General features: G+C 34.8%; 2 protein-coding genes across 4 annotated transcripts in view; one reads left to right on the top strand and one right to left on the bottom strand.

Annotated features, from left to right (window-relative positions):
- Nucleotides 1-13,659, bottom strand: part of LOC144842634 (gamma-tubulin complex component 3 homolog) — a 64,784-nt gene extending 51,125 nt beyond the window's left edge. The window contains exons 1-6 of one of the 3 annotated variants that reach the window (XM_078699114.1): nucleotides 13,530-13,623; nucleotides 8,424-8,457; nucleotides 6,953-7,051; nucleotides 6,224-6,269; nucleotides 5,644-5,705; nucleotides 5,263-5,330 (exon numbers count right to left, since the gene is read on the bottom strand). In XM_078699114.1, the coding sequence (XP_078555240.1) occupies nucleotides 5,263-5,330; nucleotides 5,644-5,705; nucleotides 6,224-6,269; nucleotides 6,953-7,051; nucleotides 8,424-8,457; nucleotides 13,530-13,532 (312 nt within the window). In that variant the 5' untranslated portion in view covers nucleotides 13,533-13,623. Of the gene's footprint in view, nucleotides 1-5,262; nucleotides 5,331-5,643; nucleotides 5,706-6,223; nucleotides 6,270-6,952; nucleotides 7,077-8,423; nucleotides 8,458-13,529 lie in introns of all 3 variants that reach the window. The other 2 variants (XM_078699116.1, XM_078699117.1) reach the window with 2 other exon arrangements.
- LOC144842685 (beta carbonic anhydrase 1-like) overlaps nucleotides 1-18,010 on the top strand; it is a 307,431-nt gene that overhangs the window by 205,050 nt on the left and 84,371 nt on the right. The window lies entirely within an intron of this gene.

The raw sequence follows: 18,010 nt of genomic DNA, 5'->3' as shown, positions 1-18,010 counted from the left end.
CTTCCTAATATTAGATTATATTTTTAATCTTTTGTTTGTTAATCTGTTATTATCAATATCATTCAACGTTATTATTTTCATGCTGATTCTTAAATTTATTGGTTTTCATTTCATTTTCTATTCATTTATTTTGTCTCCATAAAAATACAATATCAAAAAACGTGAACAAAGAACAAGAAAACATCACACAAAACCAGGCAGAGACAGGATTCCTAAAAAGCGAACCTAATCTCTACCTAGTAGGTCTCCTATTGCACTGATTGTATAAAAAACATTTAGAATAAAATTTGCATAAACAGTAAAAATGCATATAAATACTATATCAAAATAAATTAAAATATATTGCAATATCATTAAAAATCGCACCCCCATGTTTTTTTTCTATCTTATTCTTCTTTCTTTCACCAAATATTGTGTCATGAAATCACGTCAAGTTTGGGAGGTGGGCTTATACCTGAGGATCCAAAAATGCAGATCGTCAAAAACAGCACATGTACTGTGTATTCAATCATGGACATTCTTCCTCTGAAACTCAGAGCCATGTATATATGGCTCTGCTGAAACTACCATGCGAGCGCCCTCACAAGGTGTTGCAACGTGTACGATGTTGCCTAATACACGAGGTGTAGAGTGTCGGAAAATTAAGCTTATAGTTTGTGTAGTTTATCGTAGAATATCTTATTTTAAACATCAATTGAACAAGAATTTATCAAGCAGAAAAGCAAGTATACAATGTTCGTTAGATATAAATGTACCAAAGAAATTTAATAAGCTTGTTTATGGCAGTCGATACCAAATAGGGGTTTTCCGTTTTGGCGACTTGTGATTTGAGCGTTGTGTGTGAAGCGATCTTCGACCGCGATGAAGTGTAAACAAAACAGGACCGCTAGGCCTCACATGGCCTAGCGTATATTACCCTAGCGTATGTTATTAGCCTAGCTTGGTTATGATCAAAGGTAGGTGTATGCGGTGTATGGACGTCACCAAATGCAAAATAATGTATTACGGCACACACTGTAGATCTTTGAATTAATGGGTGGGCTAATACCCGAGTGCCTCATTTTTCATGAAAATTAGACAAAAGTCGGGGGTGGGCTTATACCCGAGTATGGGCTTATACCCGCGTCAGTACGGTAATCTCCACTTATGCGTATTCCATTTCCTCCAGATTTTGATATTGTCTAGGTGATGATGATTTACCATTTTAAAATTATTTAATGACATCATTATGATCAAAAGCGTGAAACACTTGGGTCACTTATTTTCATCATTACAGTAAATTTTAATATGTTATAGCTCCTCAGAATGGAAAGTGATACTCATGATTAAAACATTTGCTGGAAGCTGTTGAATTGTAGATACAAATTCATGTACAAATTTTGCGCATCGGATGTTGTGACGTCATCATATGGCCAGTTGAATTATAAAAGTCATATTTTCATATTTTGCATAATAGTTCATGACATTTAAAAGAGCGCGGATCCATATTCTACGTATCCAAATTTCTTCAACACATTAATATGTTGTTGCTCAGATAATTCCCTTCCAAAATTGCTATCTACACGTTTCATTATGATGACATCATCATGTTAAAAATTGGAATAAAAGGCGGGTCTCGTTATTTCCACCTATTCTGCACTGTATGTAGTATGTATACAGTATATAGTGTTACATACTTAGACACAAAATAGAGGGCACAGTAACATTTTATTTATTCTTCAGGTCACAATGGCATAATGTTTTTCTGAGCACAATATTCGAACGTATGACGTTCACGTAGCGTTTGCGCGGCGGATAATCTAACTCGTCCATAATGACGAGTTCAAATCTAGTTTTATTTAAATTTCTTTTTTTGGAGGGTCAAATTGAACTGATTCACCAACTAAAGGCAAGGAAATTCAGCAGGACCGTCCCGCGAGACGGATGGTAACTATGGTGTTGTGTGGAGTGATTAATGGTGCAGTCCATTACAGGTGTGTACCCTTTGCAAAAAAGCCGTATACGAACGTATACGATTTACATACGTTTCGTATATGTTTCGTATAGGAAGTCCATTTCGTATACGAAACGTATACGTCAATTCGGAAGTTCCTGCCCGCATAATAAACATATACGAACCGTATATGATCATTTATAAACAATTTCCTAATTATACGACCCGTATACGATACAAGTACGCGTGTATACAAACTGCATCATATTACCAAGCGAAAAGGGACTGTCCCTCTTTTTACAAGACGACGATAGCATAGGTTTACGATGGCAGGAGCATCTTTACTTCAATAATTAGTGTACAATTTGTTTGTTTTTTTTTTCAGTCGGTATATGTACATTAAATTCCCTATGATGATTTAGTTCATAGTTTTCGCTAATGAAAAAAATTGGTGCTGTATTTTACAAGACGTTATTTTTCTATCAAGCATAAAAACCCACTCAGGCTGTTCCGTCTTGTTTATCCCCTCTGCTATTTCTTTACCTTTGGTACGTTCCATTAATAAGTGAATCATACAAAATGTGCTGTTATTGATTTGAAAGTGCTTTAATTAATATTAATGTACTTGGAAATAAATAAATAAATATTAAATTGGACCCGCAGTATATTAAATTTAAAACGAGTAAGTAAAATCCATAAATTACGATGTAATAAAAATGTAGAATACATGTGGCTCCCTATTATATATATGGAATGATCCAAATAAATTCGCCCAAAACGTGCCTGTTGTGTGTGCTGCATGCATGCATCACATGGATGGATCAGATTTCATTCATTTTCAATCATCATTGTTGTTGTCCGGATTTTTTTTTTTGCTACGGGTTTTAACTCGCCATAAAAAAATAAAAAATGGGATGTAGGCCTAGTTACAGTAGGCCAAAGTAGATAGTAAATTCGATGACTTCTAGCTAGCTAGGCTATAGGCATATTGTAATTGTATAGATCGAACATGCAGCTACTGCAGCAGCTCTAGTAAACTAAGAGTAACTAGGCCTGGGAAAAATACGCCAAGGAAAAGAGTCTGTGGTACACTCATTGTGAAAATAAGCTAGCTAGCTTTCCCCCATATATTAGATTTGGTTATATTGGTTGTATTATTATAATAACCTACTCTAGCTAGTAGTAAATCAACAACGGTGAAATAAAAATATGGTGCATTAGGGGGTGCCAACAAAACATTCAACAGCCAAAAATACAAAAAAAGAAGCTCCGACGTTAAGCATTTTACTATTTTAGGCATCAGAACTAATTGCTGTAAATTACCTAGAGTTGTCACTGATGAATACAATTTAACATAACCTACATGTAACTTAAAAAATCCAAATGATAAATTGTACGCGAACGTAGTAAAACCAGGTAAATGTTAAATACTTATTTTACATCTCCCTGGTAAAAAGGTACCCCACGCCCCCATTTTTATGCCTCCATCATTGACAGGCCAAGCGGTATTTAATTATATTTTTATTTAATATTTAATTCGTAAATTTTAAAAAAATCGTTAATATAAATATGTGAACCTTTGTAACTTTTTGTTGTATATGCGCGGGCGCGAGATACTATTTAATAAGATAGGCTTTATTCATATCATATGTGTTGGAGTGGTAAACAACTATGAGCCTAGTTGCGAGGATACCGCCTCGTAACTACGTATTGACGTATAGACGTTTTACTATAATATTGAATATGTGTTACTTAAAAAATGATGTAATAAATTGTGTACAATATTAGTAGCTAATAGTTTTGTTGTGCCCCCTCTGTACACACGGCTGCTGGATATTTGTTTATCATTTTAATGAATGTAGTACGAGTCTAACTCCAAATAAAGATATAGAACACATTTTGAGAATTCAAAGTTTTGATCTTTTTCAAGAATCTGATAAACCTGACTCATCTTTTTACATAATATACAGCATCAGCATGTACAATCTAATTTAATTGTCACACAATTGAATTAACAAAGGACAAGGATTTCAAATAAACTGTTACAAATAAACAATTATGAATGAAATAGTTGGGGTATTGTTGGGTCCATGGGAAATCAACAATGTTTAGTAGACTTATTTAATTTGTTATTTACAGTTGAGGGTGGTTATTTTTTAAAGACATGTTTTATGATTTCTTAATCGCCAAGCAGAAATACCGCTGAGATAAATGAAAGCAATTCAATCTGTTTGCTTAACCGGGAAAAAATTGAAATTCGATATAATTGTATTTACTATAACCACAATTTTGTTTTTTCATTTTTTTCTACGGAAGTGATCAACTTCATATTCAAAATCCGATTGTATTCATCGTTAAATAATTATTATTATATAATGTTAATGTACATAATCAACACATCCCACTTCTGTTTTGGATCATGGTTTTCCTCTTCGGCATTATTTGCCAAATTATTGTTACTCCATCTCCATGCTAAATAATAATAATAATAATATCGCTTAACATAAACGATGTAATTTGACCACCCAAAGCTCGCACGTGGTGTGACGAATTGAGAAGATTGAACGACGTACCCGATGATATGCATGATTGGCCACCGAAGAGCCGAGTCGACCACGAGTTGCAACTGTAGGCAACCGAGCGACGCTCGGTCGTCGTCGGCGGCTGAACTTACTGACCTCTGTCATATTTTATAAAGGAAAACTGCAAACAACATCGTGAAAATGGCCCCTTGTCTTGTCCTTTCTAGGCCTACCTAGTAGTAGTATACCTGTTTAGCGTATTTTATTGACTTGCGAAAAACGTTGTTTGAATTTTATCGGTAGCCTAGGCTATCTAATAAATAGAAACAAATATGGTCTTATGTCCTAGCTCCTAATACTACTACTAGTACTAGGCTATACTAATAATACTACTAGACTAGTGGCTGGTGCTAGCCAGGCCAGAGAGCCAGCCTACGTACGTATTTGTTGTAATGACAATTTAAATGTTTTATTTAGCTCTATTCTACTTATTACTACTATTATAATTTATAAAATGGCCTAGTTTGTTCGTATATGATTCGTATACGTCCCGTATACGATATTCTTATCATGAATAAACAACGTATACGTTACGTATGCTAAACATATACGACGCCAACTCTTTGTGGAGCAACAGAGTGGAAATAATGTAAACAGTGAAATCGTATACGATCCGTATACGTCGTATACGTTTTCAGCGTATACGGATCGTATACGGCTTTTTTGCAAAGGGTACACCACGCAAAACACATGCAAGATGCCAGTATTGTAATAATAGCAACAAATTAAATAAAATCAAATGTTTACCTGTTCTTGTAGCTGTCTATATAACTGCATGAATCTTACAGCATCATTGGCGTGTCCTTGCAAAGCCACTACATTAAAATAAATTAGCTGTTATTATTAAAATATTATCAACACATTGATAAGAAGACTCAATGTAACATCAATATTGACCACTGGAACACTGTTGGGACTGTTTTAATTTGATGGGACCATTACAAATATGTTTTCCGAAAAAAAAATTGCAAAATAATGACAATTTAAAGAGACTGAAAGTAAAGTACTTTTGGATATACAACTCTGGGAAAGAGAATGATAATCTGATTCAAGTGAGGATTAAATCTGAATGATATGCTAGTTACTTTTAGCTATACAAATTTTAAGGAAATTGTCTTTGAAACTTACACTTTTTTTTTATTTTTTCAAGGACTTGAAATTCATCAGGCTCAACTGTTAACGAAAAATTACTGTAAAAAAATGACAAATTGCAATTTATGTAGTAATTTAATTTGATTTTTAGAAACAACAGTACATATTTTTATATTAATTATGGTATGTTCAGAGCTATAGAGTTATGATTTCATATAATATTATATTATTTTTTAAAATATTGAACCATGTTTCATGAGGGTAGCCCATCCAAAAAACTGATCATTGGGACCCTCAACAATACAATACATACAGCTCAACAATTTCATAAAAATAAAATTATAAAAAACTACTATAAAGATGTGAAGATACCAGAAAATTATTTCATTTTTTAATAAAAAATGTAGCAATTAAAGATTTAATATAAAAATACGAAATGTTGATACAGTGTTGTGCTACTGCTAGCTGGAGTTTTTGTATTGAAAAGATAGTAACTAGATTTCACTAATTTTTGTCTAGATCTAACTCAGTAGCTGAACATGGTCAGTAGTGGAAGATGAGCTTATCCAACAAGCTGCCAGAAATGCTAGATACAAATAAATAAATGAATTCTAACCTACTAATCACTCTGAGTACATGTTGAAATTCTGCTATAACCTTATCTGCAATACAAATGTTTGCAAAATGTTATAATTGAAGAAATCTTTCCATTGATTTTTTTTCTACTGTAAAATCGTTTAAGGTTTACATGGCAAATAACCACTTTTAGTAGATATACTGTAGGTAGGTTTATGGTACCACCATGTGTTTCAAACAAGGAATATAAAGTATGCTTGTCTTTTTAGTATGTAACGATTTTGTCTTGATGTATAGTATAACAACTGAAATGTACAAACTCTCAAACTCATGTATAAACTATAACGTTATGTACAGCAAAAACCATATAAAATGAGCTTTCAGAATTAATAATCTACTCTACATTAATTAGGGTCACAATTACGCTTGGTGGCAATTAAATATAACTACCAGGTCCAATGGACGGGCACCATCTTATGATGATTTTAAATCAAAAAGATGAATGTTTGAAAAATATGCAGTCACAAAAAAAACCAGAATCTCGTTAATATAATAATTTTATACATATCTTTGTTCTTGTTTTGTTTGTAAATATATTAAAATAATAGACATTTGTTATTTTATTGAATAATATTATCATGTCAGTTATTTTCCATTAGGACATAATACTGCATTTCATAGTCATCTAATTTTGCTAGTTAAAGATTTCTACTTCATGATCTAGGGTAAATATAGTACATTATCGTTCTGTCTATTTTTATAAACATACCTTCTTTTCGTTGAAGTATTTTAACTACCAATCTGTGTAGCAACTGATGCGGATCATCTTGGCCTTTCATTGCCATGTCAATTCCGTTTTTATTAAAAACTTGAAAATAAAAATAAATTACCCACTAATTAATCCTAAATTGTAATTGTAAACCATTATTTACATGCTTGGCTTACAAAAATGGTGTTTTTGTAGTCGAGCTCAAAAAATTATTTCACAAAATTTTAAAAATGGATACTGGTAGGCCATTTTTCAATAATTTGGTTACTGTAGTGTAACATCAACAACACAATATTTCATTTCATCCACTTGGTATGTATGCCGAGAACTCAATTATAAACTAGCTAGGCCTATAATGGAACAGATTTACAAATGATACACTTGGCTATCAGGCCGAATGTTTAGACTATTGGGCCCAACGATTAAGACTATGTGGACCAATGACTAAGAAAATCGCCTGTTTACCATAGATAGCCTATACTAGCCCTAGATAGAGAATGGCTAGGCCTAGCTCCTAGTACGGTTGTCAGACGATCGGGACCACGGACGATCAGGTCCAGAAAATGTGGTCTTCAGCGTTGGGCCCGATCGTCTCATGTGTTAGGAACCATGTTGGTCCCGATCGTCTCATTCGCTGGGCCCGATAGCCTTGTGTTCAATATGGTAAAATCGATTGCATTTTATTTTGATTCTGATAGAAATCAACATCCAGTATTCGGTACGGAGCATCACTGATACGCTTTTGTGGTTGTGTTCCAGTTTTATTTCTGTCGGGCGTTTATATGTGCGGCCTAGATACATTTTCGACGTTTCCCAATTTAAAAATAATTTATTGAACAGTTTTTATTTTACAGGTTGCAAGAAGTTTGTAAATGTGTACTCTTTGAAAATCATTGTAAAAAAATTAATAGTTAAAATATAGTTTATAGTTAGTAATACTAACAGAGTATTTATTACATTATGAGACGTTCTTTCTATGCCTACAATACAAAGGATGCCAGAGTACTTAGGGTAGGCATATTATATTATAAAATAATATGTAGATTGAGGAAAAATGAATCTACCGTAGCGTATTGACAAAACACTATAGATATAATTATAAGAATAATAAAAAGGTGTGCGATTTACCCAGTGTACATGCAGAAATTACCCAGATGTTAATTACAAACGGCATACCATTATATGTATAAGACACAGACTTTTTTGATTAGTTATCCGCACCTTGGCGGATAACTAATCAAAAAAGTCTGTGTCTTATAACTGCGGATAACTCCTTGTTATTGCATGAAATCATTTTTTTTCCTGTATTATTAGTTATCTAGTTATCCGCACTCGGCGGATAACTCCTTGTCATCTCCTACCACCACGTAAAATTATCTGACATTTGACATTCATTATATTAAAATGATTACATTTAAAAGTTTTAACATTTAATAAGTATAATTATAATTATAAACAATCATATTTTTACGGTAATTTTGAAAAGCATATCCTCTGTTCCTCACCTGTAATAAAGTAAATGAAATATATAATTAGCATAATAAATATTCATCAACAACTAAAAATATCCAGACGGTAAATGAATAATCTACCTAACATAAAAACGATCACGAAATGTATAATTATCACGAAAATGTATTTAGTGCGGCAAATACAAAATAGTGCGGCAAATACAAAATAGCGCGACACAATAAATCTTTTTAAATACTACCGATATGATAAAAAAAATGCATAGCTAGTCGCATGCGCCATAAAAAATTCCAAAAGTTGGTTTTAATTTTATTTTGACCAAAATAACAAATGCCCGATTTGGGCCCAATCATCTGGTCCCAATCGTCTTAAAACCTTGTTCGTTGGGCCCGAGTCAAGAAATTACTCCTTGACCTTCAGTCAAACAAAGCTTCTGGACCAGACCAGATACAGCCAGGATTTTAAAAGGGTGTGCAAATGAATTTCCTCCCATTCTCGCAACATTTTTTACTCAAAGTCTGAATACTGCTACATTACCATCAGATTGGTTCATGTCTCATACTGTAACTCCCATCCATAAGAAAGGTAGTAAAAGTTCTCCAAGCAACTATCGTCCTATCTCACTCACCTCCATTTGTTGTAAGCTAATGGAACATGACATTATCAAGTCATATTATGGATCATCTGGACCGTTTTGACATTTTAAATGATGCCCAACATGGTTTTCGCAAAAGAAGGGGTTGTGATACACTAACTGGTTTTAACAACGTCCGATTTGGCTTCATCTCTTGACAAAAACAAGAAAGTCGATGCAGTGCTTCTTTTTTTTTCGACAGAGTTTCTCATACCCGTTTGCTTTTAAAACTTGAACACTACGGTATTACAGGTCACATACTCAATTGGTTAAAATCGTTCCTCACCCAACGCAAGCAATGTGTCGTCCTTGACGGAATATGTCATCCACCTTAGATGTCTACATTAATTTCAAATTTTTAAAGAAAAATCACACATACCATAAAGAAGGTCCATTTATTTCATTTTTTAAATAAAATTGTGAAAATTATGTGAGGCTCAACTACAAAACCTTCATTTTGTGATGTGATGTCATCGTAAGTCAATCAAAACTAAGATTTCCCGTGATCGGCAGAGCTCACGGTTGAATGATTTTGGATTCTGGCTATTTGATTGGTGGACGCGAATCACCCACAGCGGAATGTTTTCTCTCGCGTGTACCGCGATGTCACGTGGTCACTCTGTACTGATCGTTACTACACAAATTTAGAGCAAGGAATTTGTACGAATTCCATTAAATAAACAACTTTATATATTTTATAAACATTTAATGACATATTTTATTGATATTTCCAATGTTGATATATAAAATAAATTACTATAAAACGTAATTATATGCAATTATTTTAGCGAAAAACGGCGTAGTTCATACAATTGTCGACTGAGGGGCGCAATTTGTTTACAACGTTCATGGCCAAAAACGATCATTTTCGGCGATGTTTTAGACCCTATATTTCGAAAAACTACAAGTCAGATTTTCGTAATTCTTTCTTTATTGGAATATTGAAACAAAATACTAACAGATAATGTTTAAATTGGTTGAAAAATAACAACTTTTAAAGCCCCCTTCCCTACGTTTTTTAGATCTAATTTAAGATCACAAACTATATTTAATGTAAAAATAATACTATATGGTCCTATTGCGATAACTTTTTTCGTCTTTAAACGGTTAAAAATGTGAAAAATAAGTTGATTCTAATAATTATAGCGGCCCGCTATAAATCCCAAAATGCATTGCGCGCGGATTGATATTTTTGTTTTTCACCTGTAATTCGCCCACTTTTCGATCGATCGTGAGGCCAAAACAAATGGAAGACTCCTAACTTTTCAGCGAAAATACCGGGTTTTCCCCAATTTGCATCAACGGAGTCTGGCAAAAATAGAAAGACAATTAATGCAGCAACTATACAACGTCAGGCTAGGTATATAGCTAGCGTACGATGTTCGTACGTTACCGATGTTTACCAGCTAGGCCTACAAAACTAAGCCTAGCTAGGCTAGGCCTAAGACCGTCCACGAGAGGTCGATCGCCGCGAGCTACTTAGGTAGTGCATTGTTTCTCACTTTTTATCATAATTTACCATAAAACGTACATTTAAGACAAGGAATGACATGGTTTAATGTTTTTAAAGTGATATATATGTATTATTTTCCAAAAAACGTCCAAAATTGCAGGTAAGGGGTCTTTAATTTTGCATCGTTATCCCTAGTATAAATAGGATAAACATTATAATATAGGCCTATTATACGACATTTAGCGCGACCAAAGTAACAACGCGATCGATATCAAACGCAACCGATATGATTAAAACAGCAAACTACTAGCGGTGGCGCTTCATACCGAAATAAAACCGCGGGCGACTTTGCGATAGGGGCAACTGTGCCGGGGCGACTTTGCGATAGGGGCAACTGTGCCGGGGCGACTTTGCGATGGGGCAACTTTGCGATGGGGTGACTTTGTATGATTTTGAAAGGCTTTGAGGATATTGACCCAAAAGATTTATTTAAATTGTCTCACAACATCAGAACCAGGGGACACAGCTTAAAACTATATCGTCCAAAACTTAGAGGAAATCTTATGTGCAGGGTCAACTTTTTTACCATCAGAGTCATACATCACTGGAATTCTCTGCCTAAATATGTAATACAAGCCTCTTCAGTGAACATCTTTAAGTCTAGACTTGACAACTATTTTCGGCTAGAAATGGAATCTAATAGGCACTAGCCTAAACTATTTCCATCAAACATTAAGTGTAAGTGTAAGTGTATGGGGCGACTTGACTGGGATCCTTGACTGTATCCCGAGTACGGATGCTAGTCAAGTCGCCCCATCGCAAAGTCGCCCCATACAAAGTCGCCCCTTACACAGTCGCCCCATCGCAAAGTCGCCCCAAAACAAAGTCGCCCCGACAAAGTCGCCCCATCGCAAAGTCGCCCCATCGCAAAGTCGCCCCAACGCAAAGTCGCCCCATCGCAAAGTCGCCCCATCACAAAGTCGCCCTATCGCAAAGTCGCCCCAAAACGTTAAAAAATAGTTTACAAGTGCGTAAAATGTCGCAATGATACACAAAATAACACGGAACGTGTATGCATAAAAGGGGAAGCCCCGCCATGTAGTCTCAGGTTACACGATCGGCACGCACCCCCATAATCAGAGAGGAAACCCCGACTAATCACTCCGCGGTCGCACTAACGTGCTAGCTTACCAGACAGAGGGAATCCCCCGTAATTACTCCGCCGTTGTCGCACTACAACGCACCATCTGAAGATGGGGAAACCCCGCCGGAGTTTTACGATGATATCAGTCGCGTTCGAAATCGGTCGCGTTTAATTTTGGTCCCGATAAAATGATGTTATACAATCTAGATTATTTTTACTTTGGTCGATGAATATTTATTATTATTATTAGGCCTATATTAATAATTGATTTTTGTTTCTATTTTACAGGTCAGTATGATGAGAAAGATGTGTGCCTTAAAAAATGACAATTTGTAAACATAGTTTAAGATTATAGTATTATCCAGCATAATGTCATTTAACAGTACATAATTATTTAAATGTGAAATATTTTATAGGAAACGTAGGCTGCGTCTGTGTCTTTTATTTTATTCGCCGTACGTCCGTGTACGTATTATTCCGTGCCTCTTCACTGTCTTGTTTAATTTAAAATTAAATATACACCCGATATGAGGATATTTATTAGGCATGATAATTAGAATGTTCTATAACCAAAAGGGTTGAAAAAAATTTCTTCAGTAAAATGATCATTGTGCTGTTGAATAAAAGGCGACTCGCCATCTGAAACATTCTCTGAAACCAATCGGAGCTGCGCCTTCTGGTATCTGTTTCCTCACAGCTGCTACGTCTTTCTGCTGACCGTCGGGGATTCCCCTTTTTAAAAAACACGCACACGATACTGTACGATGGTTTTTCCATGGTCAAAATGTAGCGTTTTAAATTTTACTAAAATACCTGCATGTAAAACAATCATGTCGGCGATGAAATTTTTTTTTTTTTCTTTATTTTGAAAAGTCATTATAAAATTAAGACACATAACTTGTCAATAAATGCAAAATGATCAATAAGTAGCCTATAACACTCATTGTCTTACAACACTGTTATTGTTTTAACTACTGTAAATCTATACGAAGGCCTACTACACATTTATACATTTATTATATTATCCTAAAAATGAGCTGGTATCCACGCGTAGGTTGAAGAAAGATTCGTAATTGTGGCTCTGGTAACTAATTTTAAAATCATATTAAATTAACATTTTTGAAACTATAAATCAGGGATAATCTTTTTAGAACTTTCAAACAAGGGACTAGGCCTATTTCTTTAATGATTTTTAAAAAGCACATCACTCCATTAAAACCTGTAAAATAAAAATTAAAACACAAATTATGTATATAATAGGATAAACATTATAATGTATACGACCAAAGTAACAACGCAATCGATAGCAAACGCAACCGACTACAGCGTACTACTAGCGGCGGCGCTTCATAATCATACCGAAAACCGTGGGCGACTTTGCGATGGGGCGACTTTGCGATGGGGCGACTTTGCGTTGGGGCGACTTTGCGTTGGGGCGACTTTGTAATGGGGCGACTTTGCGATGGGGCGACTGTGCCGGGGCGACTTTGTTTTGGGGCGACTTTGCGATGGGGCGACTTTGTATTGGGCGACTTTGTATGAGGCGACTTTGCGATGGGGCGACTTGACTGGATCCCGAGTACTACTAGCCTATAAGGTTACCTAGGCCTAGCCTACTAGGCTATAGTATTAGGCTGGGCCTAGCCTAGTAGTGGTAGGCCTAAGAATTTTGTTTGACATTTTTATGTAAGTTTCACTCCAAATGGTTTTATAATTGGTAACAGGTGAGCATGGATAACAGTGCTATATTTGGAGTAGTACCTAGCTAGGGCCTAGGCTAGGCCGTTTTCATTTCCTAAATGTTGACAGAATAAATCAGGCTAGCCTAAATTAAAATGTTAATAGGCCTAGGCCTATATAAATAATGAAATCTTACCATGTAAGTTGTAGACGTTTGAGTATTGTTTGGTAGCCTAGCCTAGCTGGCTAATATAATACAAAGGAGGCCTAGTCCAGGTGCGCCTAGGCCTAGTGTACGTAATAATATTGAATTTGGATTATTCGCGCGAACCTTTATGAAGCGCCAAAGATGCATTTTAAAGATGCAATTAAAATTGCTTTTTTTTAGCGCTCTTATTTTCACGACGACGACCTATCTGTTTTATTAAAATATACTGTACTAAAATATACTAGGCCTCATTCATTCATCTTTTATTGATCTAATTCATATAAATCAGAAATTTTTTTTTAACACTGCAGCAAATAAAAAAGTTAAGTACCGTATTTATTCAAATTAACGCCTTCATTGTTCAGGAGGAGGGTTTTTAGGGAGGAGTTTATTAGGGGGAGGCGTTTATTTTTTTGGGTGTAATATATGGTAACATGTATAATTAAATAAGTACAAAAATACAACACAATTAATATCAAGAAGTGATAAAATATATTGTAAATTGTATCAAAATGCTTGCTTGGTAAAGATCATGTCAATCATTGAATGAATTCTGGAACGAATTGATGTGTTGTAATACAATATTATGCATGTGGAGAGGCGTTATTCAACAAAGCGGGGCGTTTTCGAATAAATACGGTATAAATAAAAAAATAGAAAAACACAGTACATTTTTTTAAAGTTAAATATTACAGTCGAACCACCCCATATTAAAGGAACACCATCGGTACCCAAACAAATGAATAAATATTTGGTATTTTTAGTCACGTGCAATGCGACTCTACAGCTCACTTTGTCGGTTGGTAAACACTAACTTAAATTTGAGCACGGGCAGCCATGTATATGGCCTTCTTGTTGTTTTGTAATGGAAACAAAATCAACTATTTGGCACATTCAAACGTGTCCCTGTTTCCCTTGTGTTTCGTCGTTGAGCGAAATTGTTTGTGTGCCCTCAGTTTTAGGTTTGAGGCGAGTCAACAAAAATAGTTGAAAGAGAACAAATAATCATCAAAGATAAGATTGTTTGTTTAAGATGCCAGAGCGTAAGTTCTGAATTTGTTACTTATAGTTTTTACTTATTTAGTTGACCTTTGTTTGACCTACATTTGAGTGAACAGGCTTCACTCATGTGGGCCTTTTGTATACCGTAAATCTTCTAATAGTAACCCACACTCTAATAGTAATAGTAACCCCCCTTCTAATAGTAACCACCTTATAAGTCAATCTATAATAATAACCCAGTACTACTCTAATTATAGTGAGAGTCACAAAAACTGCTTATGATGCAGCCATATTTTGAAAATAAGGAGATAATGTATGTTGATCTTGGGAGTGGGGAAGGATTGAGTGTTTTTGAGTTTATAAAATAAAGTTAGAGTCACTTTACTGAATTTTAAGGATAAACACTAAAAAAAGGCCAAAAATAGCAGTAATTTGACCATGTTACGTCACTGTATAAAGTATGCAACCTCCTCTGTTGTGTACCGCCAGGCCAGATCGCGTAAATCGCATAAATGGGCGTGGCTTAACCCCCAACTACTCTCGCGCATGCGCATATTGTCTACATTCAGCAGAGAGAGTATGCAGAGATATTACATCATTTTTGTAAACAGCGTTCGCCAACCGAAATGTTTGGTCTAGTGGTAAAGGCATTAACCTATTACACTAGAGCCCTCGGTTCGCGGTCTTTCAAGAACATGTTTTTTTTAATAGTTGAGAGAGATTATTTAGAGGGTTAGGTTTAGTATATTTAGGAAGTAGATCAGCTATCTTGCAACTCTTTATAATAGGAAATAATTAAGGTAATGAATTATTCATGGTTTCTGCCCTCGTTCATCCTGGAAAAAAAAAATACGCGGCCAGATCTACAAATACCATGCCGGTCCGCTAAAAAACAGTCAACCGTATCGAATGATTGCGTCGTTGTTTTTAATTAATAATAATTAATTACACCTATTCTTTGAACAGAATGATTTTTGTAAATCACGGTGTGGCTCAGTGAGTAAAACGCTGTAGCCATTGATATCAATGCATAGTATACGTTCGAGTTCGAATCCGCGACATGTGTAATTATTAAGTATCATCGCTTCAGGTTAAAAATGAAATTACAAAACTAGCAAAAAAGATACGAAACGTCACACACAAAAAATTTGCAAAATATAAAAAAAACATGAAATGAAACAAATAACACGAATTCAAATGGGTGTCGTGTTGTCACAAAATATCAACGAAAAATACACCCACAATTTAAAAGTTTCTGTCCGAGCACATCATTTAATTTCGAGTTGTGCACTTTTGTGTGTCCGTAAGCAACTGTAATTTTATTAGTATTCTATAACTTAATTCATATTCATATTTTATTATTAAAATGTTTTATTCAGGCAGACAAGACCGTGTGGAGCACGGGTTACGGTTACTGCTATAGACCACAATTTAATTACAGAAGTAGAAAATAGCTAACAAATCTCCCACACAAAAAAAATTCAAAAATATCAACCCCATTGAAATAAAAATAAAATGTAAATGAATAAAAATGAACACACACAAACAAAACGTTTTATATATTGTTGAACATAAAAACTTAACAATTCATGTTTCCTCAGCGATTATTATTTTTTAATCGATTTATGTTGAACTTTTTTATTTTATCTATATGTATCAAATAAATAGTTTGGCATTTTATACTTTTGTTGGTGTTTGCGTGCATCATTTAATTCACACAGCACCATTTTTTCTTTAGCGTCTTTTATTTTCGCAAAGTCTGAACAGTCAAAATTAAGGTATAATGTTCCATATCCTGCAGTATTGCTTTCATTTTTTAGTCTATATATTTCAAAGTGAATGGATAGTGTATAACAAAGTCAATGGCCGTAACACAGTAGTTCCTAATTTTATTCTTGACGCAATGTCCCCGGAACCACCAGTAGGTGGCGCTGTACACGACTAAAGCTTTTATGGGACACACTTAAATACTTTCGTAGAGAGAAATCAGGTAATGACCTAAAATGCCCCAGATATCTATGTTGTTGTAGCCAACATTTTGACATTGTATCGCATGGAATGCCTTAGAATGGTTTCAAGAGGTTAGGAAACGCTGAAAAATATACAAAACAGTATATATCTGAGCCAAAAAGTGAATTTTATTATTTTATTTAAAAATAAAGGACGTCATCTTCGGCATGTCTTTGGAAGCATTGGGATGTTTGGAAATGTCACCCAAACAAAGATTATGCTGATTGTTCGGTTAAAATGCTTAAGTATGTTTTATTCATTCATATACAAAGTAAAACCCGATTGAATCGACGAGCTGGATGGCTCAGTGAGCTTGTATTGAGGGTATTGCAATAATTCTCTACTTGACAATCTTTTAACATATTTTGAGTTTGAGAGAGATTATTTAGAGGGTTAGGTTTTTAGGACTACGTTTTTTTTTCTTATGTTTTTATCAAGACAAGTTCATAGTTGATAAAACTAAGCCGTCATGTGAGAGGATGCTTTCCCCATATGGGTAATGCATCCTCTCACCACCAGAATTCTTCATCAACTACAGTCATCCTCCAAGCACAGGAACATAACACAAAAGTATGTGCAACATCAAAACAGTGCAAGACATGTACCAGTAGAATGAAATCCCTTCACCATGCCTTCAACAAACATTGCATGTATGTAGCCAAAGTAATTGTACCTAGTCATTTTGCTAACACCTTCATCTTTTAATTATTGTGCAGCGGCACAACATCTATAAATGTACAGGTAGCCCGTTTCATCTGGCCAGACGCAACATATGGCATCTATCTCTAGATCCGAAAAACTCTGGATTTTAGAATGGTCATTGTTTCAATGCCGGAGTTTGTATTAAAAAAAAAATTCACCCGTTTGTTTTTGGTGTTGCTGTTCTATTGTTAGTCAACTGAAACTATTGTTAGTTGAAAGGCTGGTTACATAACCATTACACCAAATTGGCATACACATGCTTGTAGTAAAATTAGCCTAAATCACACATAGCATTAAGACACACAAATATATATATATAATGCTAATGCTATGTGTGATTTAGGCTAATTTCACTACAAGCATGTGTATGCCAATTTGGTGTAATGGTTAGGGCAACTGCATATCAAGGAGACGGTCCGAGTTTGAGTCTCGGTTGGGGCGACTTTTTCTCATTCTCACAGATTTCCTCATCTTTATCGTTTCAAATTAATTAATTAAATTTCAGTATATCACCGGGCGGTTTAGAATGAATGTTCTTTGCCTGCTGTGTTTATATATATATATATATATATATATATATAAATCCAAAGGCAAATTACTGAAAAAATGGATCTCAATGGAGATACAAAATAAAAGCAAAAAGCTAAATCAAAACGAGAAGTAAAACAGCCAGAAAAGTTATCAGAGCTATATATATATATATACCCGAAAGCTCTGCTAACTTTTCTGGCTTTTGTACTTATCGTTTTGATTTA

Source organism: Antedon bifida, chromosome 5, assembly GCF_963402885.1.
Source record: "Antedon bifida chromosome 5, ecAntBifi1.1, whole genome shotgun sequence".
NCBI lineage: Eukaryota > Metazoa > Echinodermata > Crinoidea > Comatulida > Antedonidae > Antedon > Antedon bifida.
Note: the sequence above shows the minus strand (reverse complement) of the source record. Positions and strands in the feature narration are given on the sequence as shown.